The following is a 23,773-nucleotide window of genomic DNA, read 5'->3' as shown; positions in this document are numbered from 1 at the left end:
GTACATGATGGCCTTTATGCCGGTCAACATGCACTGCAGGGATTGACTTGGTATCATGGTGGCTAACACTGCCCAGATGGTCTGATGAGGTACTATCTAATTACTTTTCCCATGGTTCCTCTGTTTCTGATGAATACTCCCAGGGCCCTCCTTGTTAGAAAGCCTTCACTGCCACCACCAGGGGATTCATGCACTTTCAGTAGTTCCAGCTGATACTTTGGCTGCTGTGTACATCTAGAGAGAGTCATTAAAAGTCAAAAAAATCATTAGGGAGTGCCCTGCCCAAAAATAATAAACAAACCAGCCCCAAAGTGAAACAAAATAATCACAATGCTAACTAAACTGCCAAAAAGAAAATGTAAATCCTAAATGCAACTCCATGTGAATACCTATGAGTAGTACCGACAAACAGGAGAAAGGAACAAAACCATGGCAGCTCTCTTCTTTCTATTGGGCTTCCTGGCAAGAGAATTAAAAGGTGTTCAAGATTTAAGAAAAAAATTCCAATTCCTTTCCGCCGATTATCTGGGTTTGTATAACTGCTGCAAAGGAATTGGTGGCAATGATGGAAGCAACCACACTCACAATGGTATTTGTCTTTTATGGACATTGGAGTTTAGACAGTTCCGTGGCGCAAAACAGGATTATGTGCAGATTAAGGCCATTATTGCCTAGTTTTGTCTTGGAGTTTTATGGTATGTAAGATTGTTGTTCTGCCACTGCACATGGCACAATGTTACACGTGCTGAATAGCCTACTATTAAGTATGTAGCCTACTGTCAATCTGGGGAGGGGAGGGTGGTGGGGGGGCTGAATAGGGGGTATGGGGTGTGTGTGTGTCCTTATGTGTAAATGTATGTTTTCTTTATTTTGGATATTATTGTATGTTGTCAGCATCTTTCATATATTAGCACATTCTTTCTGGGGTTTTTTTGTCTTCTACACTCCAACTGGGCTGTGCATAACTGTCTCGTTTGTTTCAAGTTAAGTGACTTAACTAAAACAAAAATATAACAACAACATTGCTGATCTGTCACGGTTTACCAAAAAGAGCTGTGGACTGCCTGGGATTATTATAAGAACAACAGACGGCAGAAGGGTGGCGGTAGAGCAACAGGGTGTCAACCGAAATACGCAACACGAAGAAGGACATTCAGGAAGTAGTGTTCAGCCTGAGCGTCGATGTGTCTTTAACTGTCAGCGGCGCTTAGAGAAAAGCAGCAAGAAGCTCTTTTTCACTGCAAGGACTTTCTTATAGTAATTTAAGAAAGATTCTTCTGTGCCATTTCAACTATTATAGGCTAGCTCTTCGGGGGAATAAAATGGGTAACGTTTTGTATTTTGCTGAAGTTAAATCGTCTTTGACGCAGTTAGGTTTCCTTCTTACAACTAAGACCAACCAACGTTACTTCCTAATGTTACTAACCTAACGAATAATACGTCCTAATGTTCCTGGAGGTATTTTAGATAGACGTGACGCGAAGAGGAGATACCAGTAAAGTCATAACGTTACTACCGTATATTTATTTAGCATTGCTTTAAACAGTTGTCATGAGTTGTCTGATGCAGTCTTTGCTATTGTTTTTCCCTATGTGACAGTAGTTTATATGACTGCTGCTGCCTGATAGTATAAATATGTACAAAAGAGATGAACAGGCCACTTTGTTGCCATTTTTTTGTAAGTGTGATAGTATGACCTGTCTTCTGAAAGGAGCCAGTGTTGTATCACCTCATCATGGGGAGTCTGTACATTATGGTATAGAGGCTTTATGTTTCTGCTGTGACTGAATATTTCAAGTGCAGAATTCTCAAGCAAGAATAATAATGCTACAGTTACGTCCTCCTCCCCCTGGCAGAGGGTCCCCTGCCCCTGTCCTCGCTGAGGCTCCTGGTTCCACCCCTGCGGGTGATGACGGCTGTGATGTGGAAGGTGGTTCATCTGAGGAACATCATGCATTATGGGAATGTGGAGGCGTTTGTGTCCTTGGTAGCTGAAGCCATCCCTGACATCTTGACGAACAGACAGATGACACTGCTCACTCTGGGCTTAAGAGCAAGGGTAAAGGATCCAGTTGGACTATACATCACACTATACAGTTGGACTAACACTGTAATTTCCCATTTTTGTAATTTTCCCATTTTTTTGGGATCAATAAATATCTATCTATCTATCTATCTATCTATCAGAATATTTGATCTCATGTCAAACCTATTTTATGCTAAAATTTGTCTGATTGTGGAAATGCTGTTTTTGCCATCTTCTCACAAGGATTATATTAGGTAATATGGCTATTCTTTGGATTAGAATCAACTTTATTGTTATTGCACACATATTTCATTGTTTGCAGTTCTTCACTGTGGTGTTTGTAGCTACACAGGGGGATTCTTGAGTTGTCTTATTTGTCAGTGACTCCTGCCTTATGGATTTTACAGATGACATTACAGATTTTAAGTTCTGACCAGTCAGAGGACCTCACATGTGTTAAAACACGATTGAATAGCCTCCTGGCATCTAGCTCAAAACAGGTGTGTGATTTTTTAATCATGGGTATTAAATGTTATCTGTTTAAGAAGCGTTCTGCTTATTTTAGGTGTGTATATTTTACTTTTCAGGTTCATTCAGGTAATGAAGATCTTGAAGCCAACTTTGTCAGGCTTGTTCAAAGACTCCTGGAGGACCCAAAAGGGAGAGAGCACTACCTCAAGGTGTGTCTCTGCTTTCGCCTCACCATCACTTTTGACATGAAAAAGAGCAGTTTGTTTGATCATTTGACAATGATGCATTAACATGAGCTTTTATATCCATGCTTTGGGTTGAAATATTTCACTTCACAGAATGTGTTTCCTGTGGAGTATGGGCCTGACTTTGATATGGCTCTGGAGACACTGGTTTGTGAGTTATTTACCAAACTGGAAGAGTTGCTGCTTATACCAGACTTTAAGCAGGTAGAGAAAACAACTTGTGCCATAAAAACTGACAATTTACAAATAATTTCCTGAGATTGATTGTCTGGTTCCAGTCCATCAAAATAATACTTTTGTATGTTTGATAAAGACCGCAGTGTGGATCAGTGACACACCCTCTGTGCTGGAAGAGTACATGCAGTGTGTATCCAAAGCAGATGACCTCAAAGTACTTCTCAGAAGCAAGTCCCACCGTGGTAAAATGGTCAAGATTGATACCCGTTGTAAGTCAGTGTGCCTGGGATACCAGCCGAGTTTTATTATGTTCATTTTGGTGCTGAAACCATCTGTCAACAAACTGGTGATCCATTCATTAGAGTGATTTCTCAAGCAAAAATGACAAACATTTACTGGTTCCAGGTCATCAAATCAGAAAAAAAACAACCAATTTTAAATCTTGTGATTGACATTGTTTGCTATTTGCTGACATTTATAGACTAAATTGTTTATCAGTAAATTGAAAAATCAACAGATTATTTGGTAATGACTTTTTTTGTTGGAGTAATCACTTTTTTCTTTTTTTATCGTTTTAAACAGTGCCCTCTATCTCAGAGCAGCAGCTCTTCTCATCATTATCTCTCCCTCCTTCACTGCGAGAGGCCAACACCAAAGATGTAGAATCTCACACACAAACATTTGAAAACCCAAGAGAATCTGAGGGGATTTCTCCTCAGGACGTAGAAGACATGGCGATACAGGATGTGAGATGGCCATCTGAGGAGGAAACAAACATTCTGGACAGCAGCCTTGCCAAACAAACAGGAGCGAAATTCAGCATTCCTGATGTTGTGGAGGAGTATGAAGACGGAGGTTCAGACACCTGTCGGGTGCCCTCTACATCTACTGAGAGTTCTGTATTGTCCAGCTCTAAGATTGGCCCTCCACAGCAGAGAGTTGCACACAAATGCTCTCAGTGTGGAAAGTGCTTCATTTACCGCTATAAACTCTTGGAGCATCAGAGGCTTCACACCGGAGAAAACCCTTTCAAGTGCTCTCAATGCGGAAAGGCTTTTAGAAGGACCTCTGACATGTCAACTCACAGGCGGTTACAGTGCGCAAAAGCCGCTTATATTTGCATCAAATGTGGGAATAGCTTTCAATCAATACAGGACAAATTAGGACACCGGTGTGGTCATAGTGTCCAGAAGTTTGACTGTGCTCATTGCGGAAAAAGCTTTAAGAAAATGCACTTGCTAAGTAAGCATGAGCTGTCTCACACCCAGAACCATAACTTCACATGCAGACAGTGCGAGAAAGTGTACTCCAGTATGAGAGAGCTGAAATCCCACCAGAAGATCCATCCTCCTGAGGTGTCCAATCAATGCATGCAGTGCGGGAAGTTTTTCAGCTCTGCTGCCAGTTTGACAGCACACGAGCTGCGCCACAGGCAACGGAGAACACAGATCTGCGTGCGTTGCGGCAAAGCTTTTAAGAACAAACATGACCTTAGTCTGCACATGCGCAGTCACACAGGCGAGAGGCCATTTCAGTGCACATACTGTGGAAAACGTTTTTCTGCGTCAGGAAACCTGAACGTACACATAAGGACCCACACTGGAGAGAAACCGTATCTGTGCTCTGACTGCGGCAAGGGTTTTGTTTCAGCCGGCGAGTTGCAGATACATAGACGCACTCACACAGGGGAAAAACCTTACAAGTGCACTGTATGTGAGAAGGGATTCACCATGGCAAGCAAATTGACAATCCATATGCGTATTCACACTGGAGAGCGCCCTTACATCTGTTCTGAATGTGGGAAAGGTTTTTCACGTGGTGGCGAATTGAAAAAACATACCATGAACCACACGGGGGTGCGACCCTACGCTTGTCATTTGTGTGAAAAGGCTTACACATGCCACAATCACCTGAGGAGACACTTGAAAACTCACAGTGTAGTGAAAAACCAGACTGTCTAATTCCATTGATTACCATTGTAATTTTATCAAATTGATGTTGTAGCAATGCAACTAACCTGTATTGATTGCGATGTTGACAGCATGCACTTTGTAATAAACTCACCCCGTCTTGTAAGGACTTTGTTGCAAAGGTTCTTGTTTTTACTGACAGATTCCTTATTCTGCATTGTCAGATCGTTGTCATTGTACCTTCTACAATGACATCTACTGTAAATGCATTACTTTTGTTTTCTGAAGCCCTAAACCATATGTTAAGAGTCCCTAAGAAAACACACAACAAACAATACATTGCCCAATGCATTTGCTTCTAACAGCAGAATTTGTCTGACATTCATGAAACATCTTACAGGGATCTTGCACAAATCCATATCATGTTTGTCAAGTAATATCAAGTAATACACTAAGATATAAAGCTCCTGATATCCTGAAAGGGGGTTTTCTAGATTCTATTCCAAGCAGAAATTATAATCATTTAAATTACATCTTAATTTTAAACATAGATTTTACAAATATATATGTCTTCAAACCTCATCACCTTACATGTTTATGATTTTGAGAAATTACAAATACGGGGGTTTTAAAAAAACAAAGGTTTTAATTTAACTTTTTTAAAGTTTAGTTTTTGATGCCGGAGAGGGGGTGCATTCCTTTTTTTGACAGCAGGGGTAAATTTGGGAAATTTCCCCTTTTTCCGGTTTCCCCCGAAAAGCAAAAAACCTCGCTGTTAGATACTGACACCGAGTGGGCCAACGCTCCCCAGAATGAACAAGTGTTCAGGAAAAATTGGCGCCTGAGCCCCGATCGTAATAGCCGCAAAACCGAATATAAAAATGTCCATTGAAATGATTTTTTTCCCAACTTATTAAAAAATTCCAAAATGAACGCCCGGGGGTATGTTTTGGGGCTTGTAAAGTGGGCCGAACTGTTATATATGTTTAGCGGCTACCAAAAGCAAAGCTAATGATTATCCGAGGCTGTATAGGCCCGCAAATCACGGGAAACAGATTGTTTTTCCCAATAATAAGCCGGTTTTACCAGGAAAATCTGCGGCCTTGGGGCTATTTGGGAAACGTTAACTAGGTTAACGTTTGCCTTGGTCAAAAAATGGAAAACGATGTCTCGTGTTAATACGTTTTATACGGTCTGTTTGTTTATGTTTTTAAAACGTAACCCCGGGTTGGGTCTTTTTTAATGCTATTTTAGCAAACCAGCTAAAATTTTTTAAATTTCTAAATACTAACTTATGCTAACACAGCAGCACTAAAAAATTTTTTGTTAGGCATATAACGTTAGTCATTGCCATTTTGCCCCGAGGGGGGTGTAAGGTAGTGTAAAAAACCCCGTTTTTATTTACATTTAAAATAACTTAACAAAAGTACACACAAAGAGTGGGTGGGCAATTTATTGCATGTGTGGTTAAGTTATTTAACTAGCTTGCATCAAGGAATGGATACTGTGGCTGCACGGAATTTAACTGAGATGCTGTACTGATTAGGAAATGCATTTCCAGTCTACAATTAACAATGAAGTCTCTTCCCCTTTGTGCTTAAAATAAGTGCCTAGATACTTAGCTATACGTACCAAAATAAAATAGTGTGAATGATTTGCATTTAACATTACATCCAATATTGCATCTTCTTCATAGTCATAACAGATTTAACATTAGAAGTGACCTCTGAGTATATGTGACCCAATCTGTTCTCTCTTTGAAGAATTCAGTGTCCCCCTGTCCTCACTGGCTCTCCTGGTCCCACCACTTCGGCTGATGTCAGCAGTGATGTGGGAAGTGGTACGCCAGCGGAACATAAAGCACTATGGGAAACTGGAGGATTTTGTGTCTATGGTAACAGATGCAGTTCCTGAACTGATGAGTAAAAGAGAAGGGAGACTGCTCTCACTGGGCCTGAGAGCAAGGGTAAGTGTTTTAAAATGGATCAATCATGTATATCATAAGAGCTCTGCGATAAGAGACTCAACAAAAGGGTATCATGGTAACATTAAAATCGTGAATTAAATTTCCCCCAGACAACTCTTGAGCTGTTGCGCTCCGAACACCCTGAAGATCTCAAGGCCGTTGAGAGTCACCTCAACCGAATACGATCTTCTTGCCTTGAGGAGGTGAGTGTTTTTATTGATAGGTTGTAGTCAACTAATACGTTAAATGAGCACCAAAAGATCTACTATTTTGATATTTGATTAATTGCTTGACTACATTTTAAAGCAAAAATACAAATACATTGACTGGTTCCAACCTCTCAAATATCAGGGTTCACTTTTTTTATATGATAGTAAATTTGATTTAATCGAGTTTTTGATTGGGACAAAAGGGACATTTTATGAGAAATCAATCACTTTCTCTTCCCTTTCAATTTGAACAAATGTTTTCTTACATGAGAGATTATTAGAATGGGGTTTGATTAACCAGAATGACCAACCATTTAGGAGACAGGCCCTCAAAGGCGACCCATCTAAAGACACAGGTATCTTCTTCCCATCATTGGAAAGAATCATCATTGGAAAGGTTCTTCTAACACAGAAATCCTTAACCTTGGAAAAAATGAAAGGAGGGATGTCAAAAAGTGATAGATTTCTGAAGGTATGGTCCAAAACAAACAATTTGTAAACATCGTCCCGGGCTCTGGGAAATGATGTGCATGTTTCATTGACTTTTTATTGATAAAACACTTATGATTAAACAAGAAAATAATCAACAGATCAGAGATGAAAATAATGTTCCCCCTAATTGGTTAGTTTATATTTTCTTTACATTTAATTTGTCTCTAATCATCTGACTATGCTGTTTGGTTTTGTAACCCAGACCAATGATCCTGTAATTGAGGCACCAGAGGCGAACTTCATGAAGCTGGTGCAAGGCCTCATTGAAGACACTGATGGTCGAGAACACTTCCTCAAGGTAAAATCAACTGTATATGGTCCCCCAAATAACATGATCTGCCAAAACAAATCATATGAGTCTATTTCTTTATAACATATTAATAGAACAAAATGTAAGAAAGTAAAAGGATATTTATTTGCAGAAGGTGTCTGGTTGCAGTTGATTTTTCTTCTATCTGACAGAATGTGTTTCCAGTGGAGTATGGCCCTGACTTTGACACAGCACTGGAGACTCTGGTTTGTGAATTCTTCACCAGACTTGAGGAGCTGCTGCCAATACCCGATTTCAAACAGGTGCAAAGAGGATTTCTGAAAGATTAGAAAATTCATTCAATAAATAAGGAGACCTTTTTTAACGTGAAAGTTTTTTTTTGTGTGCTTCTCCTGTATAGACCGCATCCTGGATCAGTGCTGCCCCCTCTGTCCTAGAAGAGTACATGCAGTGTGTCTCAAATGGAGAAGACCTCAGATTTCTTCTCCAAAGCAAACAGTGCCACGGGAAATTGGCTAAGAGTAGTGTTGGTATGTGCAGAACTTTTTCACTGTTGCTATGTACTAGTCATCAGATAGTGTAATGGTGAAAGAAGAGGGAGGCGGTGTATTAACACTTTTTCTTCTCACATTTTCTCTGCAGCTCCGTTTCAGTCAGATGATCTTCTCATTCCCTCTCTGTCTCTTCCTCCATCGCTGGAAGTGGCCATCGCTTCCCACCCGAGTGCTTGTGACGACGAAAATAACGACGTTCCTCAGATTGTCATGTTCGATGAAGAACTGTCTACAAACCCTTCCACCTCAACTGACTTTTCTGAATTGCCAAAAAGGACTGATATCTCATCATCTCCTCGCAGGAGACAGCAGTCAGGGATGCATAAATGTCCCGAGTGTGACAAATGCTTCAAGCATCACTCTGTCCTCATCGAACATCAGAGAGTCCACAGTGGGCTACAGCCTTACAACTGCTCTGAGTGTGGGAGAGCTTTCAGGACAGCCACTCTGCTGGCCGGCCACAGGCTACGGAAATGCAAAAATGCAGCGTATCTTTGCATTAAATGCGGGAACAGTTTTCCAACCTCACTAGACAAATTCAGACACCACTGCCCAAAACGGGGCCGTAACTATGACTGTGGGCACTGTGGAAAGAGTTTTCAAAAGTCTAACAGCTTAAAAGAACACCTGCTAACTCATGTTCAAAGCCGCCTCTTCAAGTGCAGTCATTGTGGGGTAGGTTTTCCAGGAATTGGTGACTTAAAGTATCATCAGCAGGTAGATCATGACAAACCTTATCAGTGTAAGCAGTGTGGAAAAAGCTTTATCTCCTCCAAGTGTCTGACCAAACATCAACAACGACATGAAGAGGTTGGTGACATGGAGACCGTCAAATTAATGAGTGGAGGTAAACATAGGAAGAGTGGCTCCGCTTATCGGACTTCCTCCGCATCTATGTCCTCTAGGAAGACATCTGTCAAAGCTGTCTACCCACGAGGACGAGTCACGCATAATTGTCCACTGTGTGGAAGGAGCTTTAAGTATCGTTTTGAATTCCTCGAGCACCAGAGGTTCCATACTGCAGTGAAGCCTTACAAATGCTCTCAGTGTGGTAAAGCCTTCCGTACCGAAGCTCACCTCTCCAGGCACAGGAAGAGAAAGTGTAAAAATGCTTCCCACATTTGCACCAAGTGTGGGTGTCAGTTCAGGTCTCTACACGAGCGGGTCAGACATCAGTGTGTCCAGCTGTTAACAAAATACGAGTGTTCTCATTGTGGAAAGACGTTCAAGATGGCCCACATGCTGAGGAACCATCAGTTGAGTGAACACCAGCTTCCCTACAGCCCCAACCATCGCTTCAGGTGCAGATACTGTGATGAGACTTTCCCAGGCATCAGCGAGCTTAAGTACCATCAGAGAGTGGACCACGAGAAGCCCTATCAGTGTCAGGAATGTGGTAAGTGCTTCCTGTCAGAAAAATGCCTGGCCAACCATGAGCTGCGCCACAGCGACGACCGACCAGAGAGCTGTCTCGTCTGTGGCCGCGGCTTCAGAAACCGCTACGACTTGAAGCAGCACATGCGTACTCACACAGGAGAGCGACCTTACCAGTGCACTCACTGCTCCCAGTGTTTCTCCACAGCAGGAGGACTGAGGAGTCACACCAGGGTTCACACCGGCGAGAAGCCGCATGTTTGCCCAGATTGTGGTAAGGCTTTCTCCCAGATGGGTGCAATGCGCACCCACAGGCTCACCCACACAGGAGAAAGGCCATTCAAGTGCACAGTGTGTGGCAAAGGTTTTACAATGGCACACAAGGTGACGGTTCATATGCGCGTGCATACAGGAGAGCGGCCATATGTGTGCTCCCAGTGTGGGAAAGCCTTCTCAGATGGCAGTGTGCTGAAGCAGCACATGCTGAACCACTCAGGGGTGAGACCATACCACTGCCAGATCTGTCCCAAGACCTACACCTGTCTGAATCACCTGAGGAGGCACCTGAAAAGCCACTCAAACATGAACTGAGTCCGTCTTGAAAGCAAACGAGCAGAACATTTTACACATGTACTGACACACTGCGTTTTGAAGTTGCGATGGACCAACTAAACCAAGCAATACATGAAGAAATATAGAAAGATGCTGTACAGTTGCTGTTGAAATTGAGATGAAAACCTTCCTCTTTACTGTAAAGTAAATGTAGTCACATTAGCCAGTTGTCAAGGACATTTAAAGGAATACTTTGACATTTTGGGAAATGTACTTAATCGCTTTGTGGCCGATCCTTAGATGAGAAGATTGATAAAGTCTTATCGTTCATTATTAAGCTGGAACCAGGAGACGCTTAGCTTAGTTTAGCACAAAGACTAAAGGGAGGGCGAAACGGGTAGCCTGGCTCTGTCAAAAGGTATGTGAAATGTGCCTATCAAAGAAAAGTCCTGGCACGTATTAAACCAGTTAGTTTTGTACAGTTAAAAAAAAAAGCTATAACATGCCAATTATTGAGCTTTGATAGCTGTCGTTTCATATTCAACGGAAAGATATGAGATTAATATCAATCTTTTCATCTAACTCAGCAAGGAGGTAAATGTTTACAAAATGCCAAACCCTTTCTTTAACATCTGCACAAGCTCGTTCCTTTCCCTCATTCCCCACAAGCCTTTTCATTGAGCTTTTTTTTCTTGCATCAGTTTCTTATGCATGAATATGTTTGGATGCTATTCTGGATAGTATTTGGGTGAGATACTGTATGATCAGAAGCTGTAAGGTTGGTGAAATTATATTTTTGGAAAGGCCTCAATATTAATAAAAATGAAAATGCTGGCTTTCTGTAAATATGCCGAAAGACAATATTTTGAGAGTGCTAAAGTTAAAGTGATGACATAACTTTATTCCTGTAGGCCTTTTTAAATCCCTCACTATGGTTTGCAAAGTTTGTGAATTACAAATTAAATTACGTTGGTTATACCTTGTGCATGTTGATTTAATTTATTTAAAAACATTTGAGTTCTTAGAAAAAGTGTGTACAGTACTAGAAGTTAGATTTAATTATAACAAAAGGGTTCACTAGATGGCAGTAGGTGACCTGAAACCATTTCACCCTTGCTCTTCATGCATTTCCAGGCAGTGGTGGTCATTGGTGACCACAGGTAATGAAATTAGTAACAGAATGTATCAAGTATTCTTTGCTTTACAGCCGTCAAAACTCTCTTAGCTGAGTAGAGCTTGGTAATGGACTAGTGCAACAGGAGGGATTCTTGCCCATTTCCTGTCATTACTTTCATTTGGCGTGGGTCAGAATCTTGATCAGCCTGCAATTTCCTGATGTGTTGACTGGCGCCTAGTAGTATCTGAAGCAGTTTCAACCATAACAAAATAAATTCCTCACTTGTTGTTTGTGCATGGCGCCACCTAAGCCTAGTTTAGCAAACGGTAAAGTCTGATGTGGACCATGGTTGTTCCCAGTACCATTAACTTCGATCTCGGGCAGATGAAGTCTTCCACATTGTGTTTCATCTCTTCCATGTGCGCTGCACTGACTTTCATGTTTTTGCTGGATGACGGAAGCTGTTTTTTTTTTACCCACATTTCTCCCTTGTTCCATGCTCACTTATGCATAGTAGCTTTTGAATCATATTCTCTAAAACTAACCACAATGTTTGCCATCCACAGGGAGATCAACGCCAAAGATGAATGCGGGGGGGGTGTTAAATGTTGCAAGATGTTAAAAACCACACAGAAATGTCAGGCTGAAGACACTGGTTGTACTCAGCACTATTCCTTCTTCCTCTCTGACTCAGAAATGCTACTCATCTTCACCACTGAACATCGGGATCCTGTGGAAACTCGTGCTTCATCCGGTCTGCCATGAGACAGTGCCCAAGACATTATACAGAACTACTCGGCTTCAGGAAGGATGTAGTTTCTACTTACATGCCATGGGGCTTTATTTTGACCCTTTTGAGTACATACCCAAGCGTTTTCCTAATGAGATAATTCATTGATCTCATTCCCACCTGCCAGTTTCAAGGCTGTGAAAACTGTAAACATTCCTAAATGCTTATGAATTTCTCAAGAAAGTAATGGTTTTCATGATGAAGCCTGGTATTGAGACATCTCGAAATGCATGCTTCAATTTGCATCAATTTATACACACACCCACAGCTGCCAAAAATCCAACAGATTTACTATGAGAGCTTGCTAATAAACACAGATCGTTACCAGATGTCCCCCCTCTCTCCTCGTCCCTCATTTGCTCCCTTCTTTCTTTTCCTTCACTCTCTCACTGCTTCTCCTCACAACTTTTCCTCCCTGAAACAGTGATCTCAGTGGAAAATCTGAGTCCGGGCCAGACCTTCCCTACAGTCCCACAGTTTGAACACGCGCGCCAACGCACGCGCGTATACATGTCCACATCAACCGTGCAACATCTACCCACATCAACACCGTGCCAAAAGAACAGCACACGCCTACACAGCTCTGCCTTCTTCCATGGTGGTGACCTGCACACCTGTAGCACTAGATGGCACTGTTTCTCTTTCTGCTTCCGAGGACCCCCCCACCCCCACCCCCACCCCATACACACACCCCCGCTTTTATGTTCAGGTCAGGTCTGGACGCCAAACTGAACCAGATGTATTCAACCCCCCCCCCGGCTTCCACAGAGATGAGAGATTTTTTATTCAGTACAAAAGGCTTCCAAGATGTGTCAGCTGCTTTTCATTAAGTTTGATGAAATGACTCCAGTGTGCATCTTTTCGCATCTTGCTTTGCTACATGGCATGTAGGCCATTAGGTGTCATATGGGCCTACCTGTATGAGTGAAAAGCAAAGCTGCAAAGCTTTCTCTGATTTCTCATTATAACATGTTCTGAAGTCATTAAAACACAATCAGTTTCTAGATGCACTCTCTTTCCTGAAAAGAAAACACTAAATCCGTGCACATTGGAACCTCCTTCACAGACAGCGTTTTTTATTTATTTATTTATGTCTGTATACCCGTGTCCCTGTAGACCTTATAAGGAAGCAGGCAAATCTAAAGTTCTCTGTAAACCTTTGGCTCGTGTGCGTCCTAGCCTATTCCTACTAATCGTCCCCAGAGTAAGCGCGTGAACTCTATCCTCCTCCTTCTCCTCCCCCCCCTCACTGCGCGCTCTGGTCCTCATCTGCGCTCTCTGTCTCGCTTCGGACAAACTGCGGCGGAGCGCTGGATCACCAAAAGTTTGCCCAATCGGTTTAAAGGTACCGAGCTTGGGGACGGAGTGGTTCGGTGTTTGTTTTTTGCGGGTTTTGTGTGTTATTTCCTTGTTAGTTTTTTCGCAGTTTAACAATGGAGACTCTTAGAGCTCTCCTCGCGCTGCTGTGCGTTTTTCTGGCTGGAGCGCAAACGCCAACCCAAAGAAACATTTTTGCGGGTAAGTTTGCAAAAAAACATGTACTTTTAAAGAATGCCCGAGTATGTGTTGTTTATAGCACTATGTAGCATGTGAAGTGGTCTTTCTGTGTTTGAATGTGACTTGTCATATACTGAAGCGATGCTTGCTGCCAGAGCTAGTCCAGATTTTAACTTTGGGTTGCACACTTCCCGAAGTCTTACCAAGCTTAACAAACCAGCCGCACGGATGCAATAACAACTGAAAGTGAGATAAGATGGTGACAGTAGCCTAGCCCAACTTGAACAGGCATTTGTTTGGTTGTTCTAATTGGCTTGGGTAGTAAAAGTTGGATGTTATGGAGGCTAATATCTACCAGTGTTGTGGATTCCAGAGTGATAAAGAACCAGAGCAAGTGATTGCGCCTTAGGCCGGCTTCTCTGCCACGGTGCTGTGCAACAGTGAGAATCCAGATGTATATGCAGCCATGTTATGGGTGCAGGAAGTCACTACAGGCCTGCACCTGTCTATCTAGGTAGATCAGGCAGATCAGCCCCATGACACCCTATGTGACGCAGGGTGCTCCAAGCAGCATCATTTTGGCCCAGTGTAGGCCTCCAGTGCTGCGGTAGTGATACCTGTCCTGACATCTCTTGTCTGATCCTAACCGCATTTTGGATTTACTGTTTCATAAATGCTTGTTAAATAGATGATATTTGCTGACCGCAATCTTTGTTTTGTTTTGTGACCAGACTGTCCGGTTGACCTTTTCTTTGTACTGGATACATCTGAGAGTGTCGCCCTCAGACAGAAACCTCCCGAATATTATATTGACCAGCTTAAAAATTTCACCATTACCTTCATAGATGAACTGAAGGAAATGTAAGATGCACACACACACACACACACACACACACACACCACACACACACACACACACAAGTGAAAGTCCTACAATTTTACTTACAGAACTTACAAGTACAGTGACCTCAACCTGTAACTAAGTGCAGTACTTGAGTAACTGTACTTAGTTGTATTTAACCTCATCCCACTGAACACCTATTTATCCAGGCAGCACCGGTGTGACCGCACCCTGACGTGGAACTCAGGAGCACTGCACTACAGTGACGAAGTCAAACTTGTACGACATCTGAGTGACATGAGGACTGATCGCCAGGCCCTGAAGGCCGACATCAAAGGCATCGACTACATTGGCAAGGGCACATATACTGACTGTGCCATCAAGAGGGGCCTTGCTGAGCTGCTCTCCAGGTAATAATAACACACACATACACTTCATCAGATTAAGTAATGAGATGAGTGATATATTTCCGAGTGTGTGTTTGTGTGTCTGCCTGTATGCAGTGGCTCCCACTACCACGACAACAAGTACATCGTGGTAGTGACTGATGGACATCCTATTACTGGTTACAAAGAGCCTTGTGGAGGTGTGCAGGAGGCTGCTAATGAAGCCAAGCAGCACAGAGTTAAAGTGTTCGCCGTTGCCATCTCACCTGACCAAGAGGTAACACACACACACACACACACACACACACATTTATGTTTTAATCTGACCTCGTCTCACGTGTTGTAAAGGAGCGGGGCTCTACTTTCGTGCACCAATCAGGATTTAGCAACACACACACACACACACACACACACACACACACACACACACCACACACACACACCACTTACTTGTACTTAAATACTGGTAAGGACCCTCACCCTAAATTTAAAAGAATAAAGGGTTGAAGGCCGGTCGAGTAAAATCTATTTTCTCAGTCAGTTTATTAATATAAATGGGTTTTGATCATTATCCACAGTCTGGATAATCCAGGTTATCACAGTGTTGGAGATAACTTGCTCAAAAAATATTTATATATGTTTTGTCATGCATGTTAATCAGAGAATTACTTGAGGTTTGACAGAACATTTTTTCATTATGTTTCATTATGTCCTTACTTACGTACTAGCCATGTTCAATCAACACTGAAAAAGTCATTGGTCTCTGTCCCTACTAGCTGTGAAGTGATCCTTTCCTATTGCGACTCGTAAGTAAGTAAGTTATGGGGGACCAAATCCAGAGTCCTTGTTCAGAAGCAAATTTTGTAAACAATATGGAATTGTATACTAAAAACACCATATCTTTGGAAAATACAACTTGATCTAGCTAACTCAAACTTATGATGCAACATACAGCCTTAGCTTTAGCTGAAATTTGGAATGCATCTTTACAAAGAAATTATCTTTTAACCTTAAACTAACTCTAACATTAACTCTAAAACCAAGTCCTAACCCTCCAACAGACTGTCCATGATTTCATTAAAGGGGAGTGAAGGGAAGATAAAGTAAAGTGAGGTTGAGTAAGTGAGGTGAAGTTAAAGACGGTATAAGAATACGCTTGCAACATTCTGCAGGTCATACAGTATTTTAAAACATGCATTGCCAGATGTTTGTGTGGATTTCTTCCAAGAGACAAGAGTCATTTTTTTATGTATGACTTAAATTTCAATGTGATGAGGGTGAATTTAAATCTAGTCACTGGACGATGGATTTAACAAGCCTTTAGCAGGTTTTTTGATGTTCTACAGGGAACTCTAACTGTCAATAAAATCTAATAGGTAATGTATAATAGCAGAAGCATTAGTAACAATATTTGCAGAAGCTAATTTGAATCCTATGATAATGTCATAGAAATAATCTTTTGGTGCTCAGTCATGCCGTTGTAGTAGGTGCTACTTTAAGCCATGTGATGATGATGTTTGTATCTCGTGTCTCACCAGGACACCAGGCTGTCAGTCATTGCCACAGACCCGTCCTACAGACAGAACTTTACTGCTGCAGACGAGTCCAGATCCACCAAGTTAAAAACCATTCGAACCATCATCAATATGATCGTATGTATCATCCTCTCCTCTCCTCTCCTCTCCTCTCCTCTCCTCTCCTCTCCTCTCCTCTCCTCTCCTCTCCTCCTCTGCAAAACAGAATTCAACATTTGGATTTTGAACTAACTGTCTTTGTTTTGTTCCTTGTTTTCAGACGAACGAGACAAAGGATGCGGTAAGATGTACATTTTCAGCTACATGATATGTTTTTTGTTTTATTAATTATTCTATTTTTTAACTAATGCATCCCAACAGCAGAATTGTTTATGAGTTCGGCTGAAGCAACTTGAATTAATTTTTTTTTTTGTAAATTGGCTAAAGTGCCGTGGCTTAAAATGTTTACAAACCAAATTTCTCGAAACAACACTTGCTTCATTTTAGCTACTAGACTTGTTTATGTAGTGCAAGTGTGGTATGGCAACAAAATCACCCTTGAGAAGGGACAGCTGGAAATAGTTGTATGCACAGTGTCCATCATTGGCCGTGACCTTCCCTGTGTCTCCTCCACATATGCCAGATATATAAGACGCAAGACGCAGAAGGTGATTGCTGACTCTTCTCACCCTGCTAGCTCTCTCTTCCTTCGGAAGGAGATTCCAGATTTGAGATGTAGGACGTCTTACATCAGGAATAGCACATGTCCGGAAGCTGTTCGATACTTAAACAATGACGCACAAACACTCGTAGTAGTATTAGTTAAGCAAGCATTAGCCCTTCAAGCACTTTAAATGTAGTTATAAACACAAAGCAAAAGGCTCTTTCAAAACAAGAGACTATATGTTTGATTGAATAAATGTGATAACTTGTTTTGCTGCTATTATGTTACATATTACATATGTTACATATACACATACAGTACATCTGTTACTTTTGCGTGATTTTTGTCTGTTTTTAAGAGCGGAAAGGGGCAATATAATGTGTTGAAATGGCAATGAATTGAATTCATACTCCGGAAACGAGGAGGGGTCAAGCAGGGCCACTACAGGAAGCAAACTGAGACTGCAGTGATATTCACTTTTCTATTTCAAACAAAATCACTGCAGTTATATCTTAAATATTGGACATATTGCCCAGCCCTACGGTCATCTGACAAGTGATCAGACCAGAAAAGATAAGGACATACCATGTTTTTTTTGGTCACCTTTATTTATTCAGGGAAGGTTCAACAACGCCCTGATCACATTCACACAGTTGCACACATTCATACTTGGAAGCTGCCCAGTACAACCACAGTCTGATCTGCTGGCCACTGAGCAGCTCCACTGCAGCGGTTTTTGAGATTAAGGGTCTTGCTCAAGGGCACCTCAGTGGTAGTAATGAGGGAGAGACAAGCGTGATTTGATGGGGTCATGAGTCCTTTTTAGACTCGTCGAGGATCGCCAATAATTGTATATACAGAGACAAAGATACACTTTTCCTTCTTTAAGGTGTTGATAATCTTTCTTTTCTTTTGCCCCCCAGTGTTGCTCTTACGAATGCAATGTAAGTATGCCATTTTTTGTCTTATTGCCAACATAAATTCTTCTCTGGCTTTGTTTTTGAGTGTTTTTTCACTTCACTATTTCACTTTTTTGTCTGTAGGCTCCAGGAGGGAATCCAGGACAAAAAGGAGACATTGGCGCTAAGGTGTGATGATATAATATGCAGGGGGGGAAAACAATGCATTCAGTTGCATTACAGATGGTTGTCAGCAAAATGCACAGAACTTTACATACATAACTTATCTTTTGCTCTGCCTTTCTACAGGGAGAAACAGGTAGACCAGGGATGCCAGGAGAAAAAGGAGATGTTGGTGACGTGGTAGGTAACTTCAACCATCACCAACACCAACTCCATCCCCAACTTAGGAACAGATGTGCAAAATGACGTGTGACAATCACATGTCTTTGGATTTTCTCATGCAGGCTTGATGGAAGTGTCATTCAGATGTGCTAATATTTCTATCTTTATGTTACAGGGCAACGTTGGAGACCCTGGACCTGTTGGTTATAGTGGAATGAAGGTATAGTGCACTTAAGGAATGGGTCCATATGGGCAAAACAGTATTATTTTATTTTATTTATTGGACTTTGTAATGGGTTAGACACATAGAGCCCTTTGCCCAGTGTTGTACATATTCATATTGTAGCATTAAGAAAAAGGTCAGTTTTTCCTTTGTTAGAGGGTTTGTCCTCAGCCATTTCTGTGGGATGGCCCTCACCCCCCCTTTATAGATTTATATAAATGTTTATGACCAAGAAATAAACGAGTAACAGGAAGGTTGGTGGAGGAAACATTTGCAAACGTGAGCCTGAATGTAGTTGTTTTTCTATGTTGTTTAGCTTTCGATGATCACTGACTCTAGGTCACACTTCCCCAACCTTGTCACTGATCCCTTTTGCCGTGTGTAATGAGGATAATTCTGACGTGTTTGTTTCTGTTTCCAGGGAGACCGTGGTGGCAAAGGAGAAAAGGTATTAACAGAACACAAAAAATAAACAAAAAGTATACATAAACCAGATTCAGTACATTTTCCTGGATGACTGTACTGTATTATTCATGAAGTAATGTTGTGTGTGTTTTCTGCAGGGTGACAGAGGACACAAAGGCTACAAGGTGAGCTCTTCCTAACATATTTGACCTTTAGAGGATTGCTCTCCTCTCTGTGATTGCTCTGAAAGCTTAAATTATTCATCTTTCACTTTTATTCTTTTTCACTCACTCTTTCAATCTTTTTTATCTCTTGCTAAATCTCAGGGCGACAAAGGTCAAAGTGGAAGGGATGGAATTGATGGCCGCAAGGTGAGTTACAGACCTGAACATCAAAACAATACAACTCTGGTTGTCTGTCTGTTCTTTGGTCGATTTGATCAAGTTTGGCAATATGATTCTCTGGTTTTCCTCTTTAGGGTGAAGCGGGTTTCCCAGGTCTTGCTGGCTGCAAAGGATCTCCCGGATCGGACGTGAGTCGCACATCTCAAATATCAGAATAATCCCACTAGTCTTGCTTTTTGGCCTTGTCTTCACTCACATTTCAAACCCTTTGAATCCCAATCAGATGGGAACCAACAACTAGACGTTAGCACACACACAATGATATCAGGTTTGAGAACTGCCAGGAAGTGTCAGGACATACACCCTCTGTATATTTCTATTTTGGTGTCTTAAAGCGAGACACCACAGGCAAAAACATTGTTTTTTCATGCACTAGTCAATTTTGAGAGAACACGTCTTCCTTCAGACTATTGGAGAGTGAACATCCAAAATGCACACTTCAGTGTTTATTTTACTAAACATTGTCTATTTGCTTCCTTAGATTTCCCATGACATGGTGCTCTTTGGATGCTTTTATATAGACCTTAGTGGTCCCCTAATATCATATCTGAAGTCTCTTTCCCAAAATTCAGCCTTGGTGCAGAATTACAGCCACTAGAGCCAGTCCCACAATGAGCTTTCCTTAGTATGTGCCATTTCTGAGTCTGTAGCTTTTGAGGGGGGGGGGGGGGGCTGGAGGCTGGGGGTGTGGCTTTGGCCAACTGCCACTCTGCTCGCTTGAAAGCCATGATGTCTCTCTGCCATGGGTGGACCAAATTGTCTGGGCGGCAAAGCAGGGAAAGGGGAGGTAACCATGACCCTTATGTCCTCATAAGGGGCAAGATTCCAGATCGGCCCATCTGAGCTTTCAGTTTCTCAAATGCAGAGCAGGATACTCAGGGCTCGGTTGATCACCATTTCTAGCCACTGAGGGACCATATGCAAGCTGGAGGAATGCATATTAATGTTAAAAAACCTGATAAAGTGGAATTTTCATGCCATGGGACCTTTAATTTACCAAAAAGTTAACATCCGAGGCCACTTTTGCACAGTTAAACATAGTAATTTAGAAAACTTGTAATACAAAAACAACGGGACGATTCATATTGATATCTTTTAGTAAAAACTCTTTACCCTATTCACCTGTAGTGCCTTCTCTTAAACTACAGACAATCCGACAGGCTATTTCTATATTTATCTGAGGCTCAGCCACATAGTTTACACTACAGATTATCCATTAGCCACAGTTGCATGTTTAGGAATGCCGCTACCATTACAGCCCTGACGAACATTGCTTCCTGCATCTGAATCCCCCTGGCAGGCACACCGGGGCACTCTTAATCACTGCTGCGTTTACATTCTCTGCTGTCAGATTGTTTAAATGAAGCCATATAGTCACAATGTAAACAAACACACACACACACACGTACATGTGCGTACACGCGCGGCGGGTCTCCATGATTGAATGTTGTGGCTTCAGCTGCTTGTGATCATGCACTGAGACTGTCGCTCTGTGTTTTCTGCTTCCAGGGCCAGCAGGGAGAGCCTGGACCAAAGGGAGACCCTGGCCTTATGGACAGAAAGGAGGAAAGGTAAGAAATGAAAAAAACACTTGGGCTCTTGAAAATTTCAAGTAGCATTTTTTGTGGTCTGTAATAAGACATTGTGTGCTTGTTTCAGGGAGATCCTGGGAGAGACGGGGAACCAGGAAGGCCTGGAAACTATGGCCCAATGGGACCTCCGGTAAATCAGCGCAAAGGGAATGATGATGAGCGACAGATCTGTACCTACGTGTATCACACAAAGCAGAAAATATGATAAATGTGTAATAATCTGTGTTGTGACAGGGTGAGCCGGGCCCTCGCGGAAACAACGGGGACAAAGGAGAGCGCGGTGATGATGTAAGCAATGAAACTCCTGACAACGGCAGTAACATCATCTTGGTGCTCTTTAACGATTCATCTAATATCCGGCTATTTGTTTGTGTTTCAGGGCCCACCTGGACAGGATGGAGGTCGCGGCGAGAGAGTAAATAGTATTAACATTAACCTTCAAATGAGTGTGTTTGGGTGTGACAGTTGCCAAAAATGATATGTTAACATCTTTAAAATCTTTTGTAGGGACAAGTTGGAGAGAAGGGCGAGTCAGGTTCCCGTGGAAACAGAGGTCCAAGAGGAGACCCGGTAAGTGATGATAAGGATAAGGAGGAGGGAGGCAGTGTAGATTCCCAGTCCTTCAGGGTCTGTCCGATTGCAGCACCTCCTCCCTAGAAATTCATGGGAAATTCAGTTTGGCTGTATTATGTCAACTGCAACCACACTGCCCTCGATAGAAAATACTGTTTTTATGAAGCAATTCCCCATGTACTCCCTACTACTACTATCTAACTCAGTTTAAAAAACTTGTCTATTGTTATATCCATTAATGCCTTTAGCTTAATACATTTGTTCTTTTTCTTGCCAGGGGGAGCCAGGACCCCGAGGAGAGCAGGGGAGGGAGGGCTCATCTGGTCCCAACGGAGAGCCTGTAAGACTGTCACACACATTTACAGTGCATAGATGCGGACACACACACACGGAAGCTGCTGTACGATTACATTACATTACATGTCATTTAGATGACGCTTTTATCCAAAGTGACTTCCAATTAAATGCTTCCAACCCTGAAGGTGCAAACTCCAGAGAACAAGTGCAAGTACATTAGCTTTAAATAAGCAAAACCACAAAGAGCCATATGAAAGTGCAGCTTCAAGAATTAGGTTTATATTTTTTTCTGAGGTGCAGTTGGAAGAGATGTGATTTTAGTCCTTGGCGGAAGATTTGTAGGCTTTTGGCCATCCTGATGTCAGTAGCTCATTCCACCATTTAGGAGTCAGGACAACAAACAGCCTGGACTTTGTTGAGTGATTAGTTCTCCCTCGCTGTGAGGGAGCAGCAAGCAGGTTGGCTGATGCAGAGCGCAGTGGGCGTGATGCAGGCAGCTACTGGTAACCAGTGAAGAGAGTAGAGGAGCGCTGTAGCGTGAGAGAGCTTGGGGAGGTTGAAGACAAATTGAGCTGCTGCGTCCTGAATGAGCTGCATGGGCCGGATGGCACATGCAGGCAGGCCAATCAGGAGGGAGTTGCAGTAGTCTGAGACGCCTTCTGCGTTAGAAGGGGACGTATCCTTCTGTCAGCCTGTTGTGTAGAGTTCCAGGAGCTGACACAGTCCCAAGTACGAACCACCCACTTTTCTCTCTGGCAGCATCCCTTTTTTTCCAGTCAGTTCGGAGAACTTGCGCATGTTTCCTCATGTGCGCGCACGTGTGAGCACTTGTGCATGTGCATCCATTCTTAAGGTTGAGAAGGAGTACATTGAGCAGAAGCTTAAACAGAGGAGAATCTGGCTGGTGCCCCAGAGTGCTGCCCACTCCTCCGTCTCCCCTCTCTCGTTCTCAGTTTTTACTCCTCCTAGGAACATCAGCACTCACTCTTTCCCCTCTGACTCAGTTCTTCTCTCCGTCTGCCCCAGCCAAAGCCTAAGTATGGTTTTCTCAAGAAGGCAGTGTAATAATAATAATACGTTACAAGCTTCAGTTGTTGTAACCTTCGTGATGTCAGAACTTTCAATGGCTCTTTTGTGCTTTCTGCTGCGCCTCATCCGGGCTGAATGAATAGTAAAGAACTGAGTAGTACAAAAAACATGGAATAACTGACATGGTGGGCCTACCTCATACTCTCAGGAAAAGCTCTATCCTTACATGCAGTAAAGTGATGCACATCATTTGCATTCATTAAACGGGCCATAGTGCTGCATACAGTAACATATTAGAATGGTTTTTAGTCAGTGTTAACTTAAAAATAAAGAAGCATGCGAACATTTCTGCAAATATTCTCATTTTCTGTGTTAACGAGTCAAACGAGAAGAGCAATATTAATTTCAACTCTGTGCATCCAGCTAGATGGGGCTGGTTTTCCAGACACTGTAAACAGGTGCAAAGTGATAGCCTTGAAGACAAGTTTAAATAAAAGAGTTCCCAAGTACTCTAAAACCTTTGCTATTTCCATATGTGACTTCACAGTGAGGACAGGCCTGATGTGCTGCATGCAGCAGCTGGACCCAGCTGTTTGTCAGGAAATAGAGCTAATTCGAAAGCTAACTCCTTCTAATATAACCAGACATGTTTGGAGGTTAGGCAGGAGTACATTTACACATCTGTCAGAGCTAACTTCAACACCTAACTTTTTGCTCATATTTCCAGTCTTGGTGCTTAGCTAGGCTGACCATGTCTCAGTCTCATCCGGGACTGCACTGAGATGACATTAGCTCTTCCTACAAGTGTTTAATCTAAAATGTTGAGTGCTTCGTTAACATATTAAAAACTGTGTTGAACTTCAATTTCAAAACAGGCTTATGGGAGGCTTTACTGCATGATGATAGCAGCAGATCTATGGACAGTTGACTCATTGAGTTGACCACTATTA

At 42.2% G+C, this 23,773-nt stretch overlaps 3 protein-coding genes across 4 annotated transcripts in view; all 3 read left to right on the top strand.

Annotated features, from left to right (window-relative positions):
• Positions 1–1,155: 1,155 nt before the first annotated feature.
• Positions 1,156–4,995, top strand: LOC116699516 (zinc finger protein ZFMSA12A). 2 transcript variants are annotated; one of them, XM_032532157.1, is made up of 7 exons: positions 1,156–1,326; positions 1,857–2,059; positions 2,434–2,526; positions 2,614–2,706; positions 2,836–2,946; positions 3,056–3,188; positions 3,502–4,995. In XM_032532157.1, the coding sequence occupies exons 1-7, from the start codon at positions 1,323–1,325 to the stop codon at positions 4,878–4,880; spliced, it is 2,016 nt and encodes a 671-aa protein (XP_032388048.1). In that variant the 5' UTR covers positions 1,156–1,322; the 3' UTR covers positions 4,881–4,995. The 2 variants fall into 2 exon arrangements, with proteins under 2 accessions (XP_032388048.1, XP_032388047.1); XM_032532156.1 differs by having other exon boundaries at positions 1,158–1,756.
• A 542-nt stretch (positions 4,996–5,537) lies between these two features.
• Positions 5,538–11,225, top strand: LOC116699422 (zinc finger protein 345). Its single transcript, XM_032531968.1, has 7 exons — positions 5,538–5,771; positions 6,593–6,795; positions 6,906–6,998; positions 7,699–7,794; positions 7,959–8,069; positions 8,168–8,297; positions 8,410–11,225. The coding sequence occupies exons 2-7, from the start codon at positions 6,646–6,648 to the stop codon at positions 10,284–10,286; spliced, it is 2,457 nt and encodes an 818-aa protein (XP_032387859.1). The 5' UTR covers positions 5,538–5,771; positions 6,593–6,645; the 3' UTR covers positions 10,287–11,225.
• Positions 11,226–13,271: 2,046 nt separating this feature from the next.
• Positions 13,272–23,773, top strand: part of col6a1 (collagen, type VI, alpha 1) — a 23,034-nt gene continuing 12,532 nt past the window's right edge. Inside the window, 21 exon segments of the mRNA XM_032530792.1 lie at positions 13,272–13,672; positions 14,383–14,512; positions 14,702–14,902; positions 14,996–15,155; positions 16,417–16,530; positions 16,673–16,693; positions 17,980–18,000; positions 18,100–18,144; positions 18,265–18,318; positions 18,476–18,520; positions 18,945–18,971; positions 19,087–19,113; positions 19,255–19,299; positions 19,407–19,460; positions 20,842–20,878; positions 20,881–20,903; positions 20,992–21,054; positions 21,159–21,212; positions 21,304–21,339; positions 21,432–21,494; positions 21,775–21,837. Of these exon segments, the coding sequence (XP_032386683.1) occupies positions 13,588–13,672; positions 14,383–14,512; positions 14,702–14,902; positions 14,996–15,155; positions 16,417–16,530; positions 16,673–16,693; positions 17,980–18,000; positions 18,100–18,144; positions 18,265–18,318; positions 18,476–18,520; positions 18,945–18,971; positions 19,087–19,113; positions 19,255–19,299; positions 19,407–19,460; positions 20,842–20,878; positions 20,881–20,903; positions 20,992–21,054; positions 21,159–21,212; positions 21,304–21,339; positions 21,432–21,494; positions 21,775–21,837 (1,368 nt within the window). The 5' untranslated portion in view covers positions 13,272–13,587.

This window comes from Etheostoma spectabile, chromosome 12 (assembly GCF_008692095.1).
Source record: "Etheostoma spectabile isolate EspeVRDwgs_2016 chromosome 12, UIUC_Espe_1.0, whole genome shotgun sequence".
Lineage (NCBI taxonomy): Eukaryota > Metazoa > Chordata > Actinopteri > Perciformes > Percidae > Etheostoma > Etheostoma spectabile.
The sequence above is the reverse complement of the archived record's forward strand: the minus strand, read 5'-3'. Positions and strand labels throughout refer to the sequence as shown.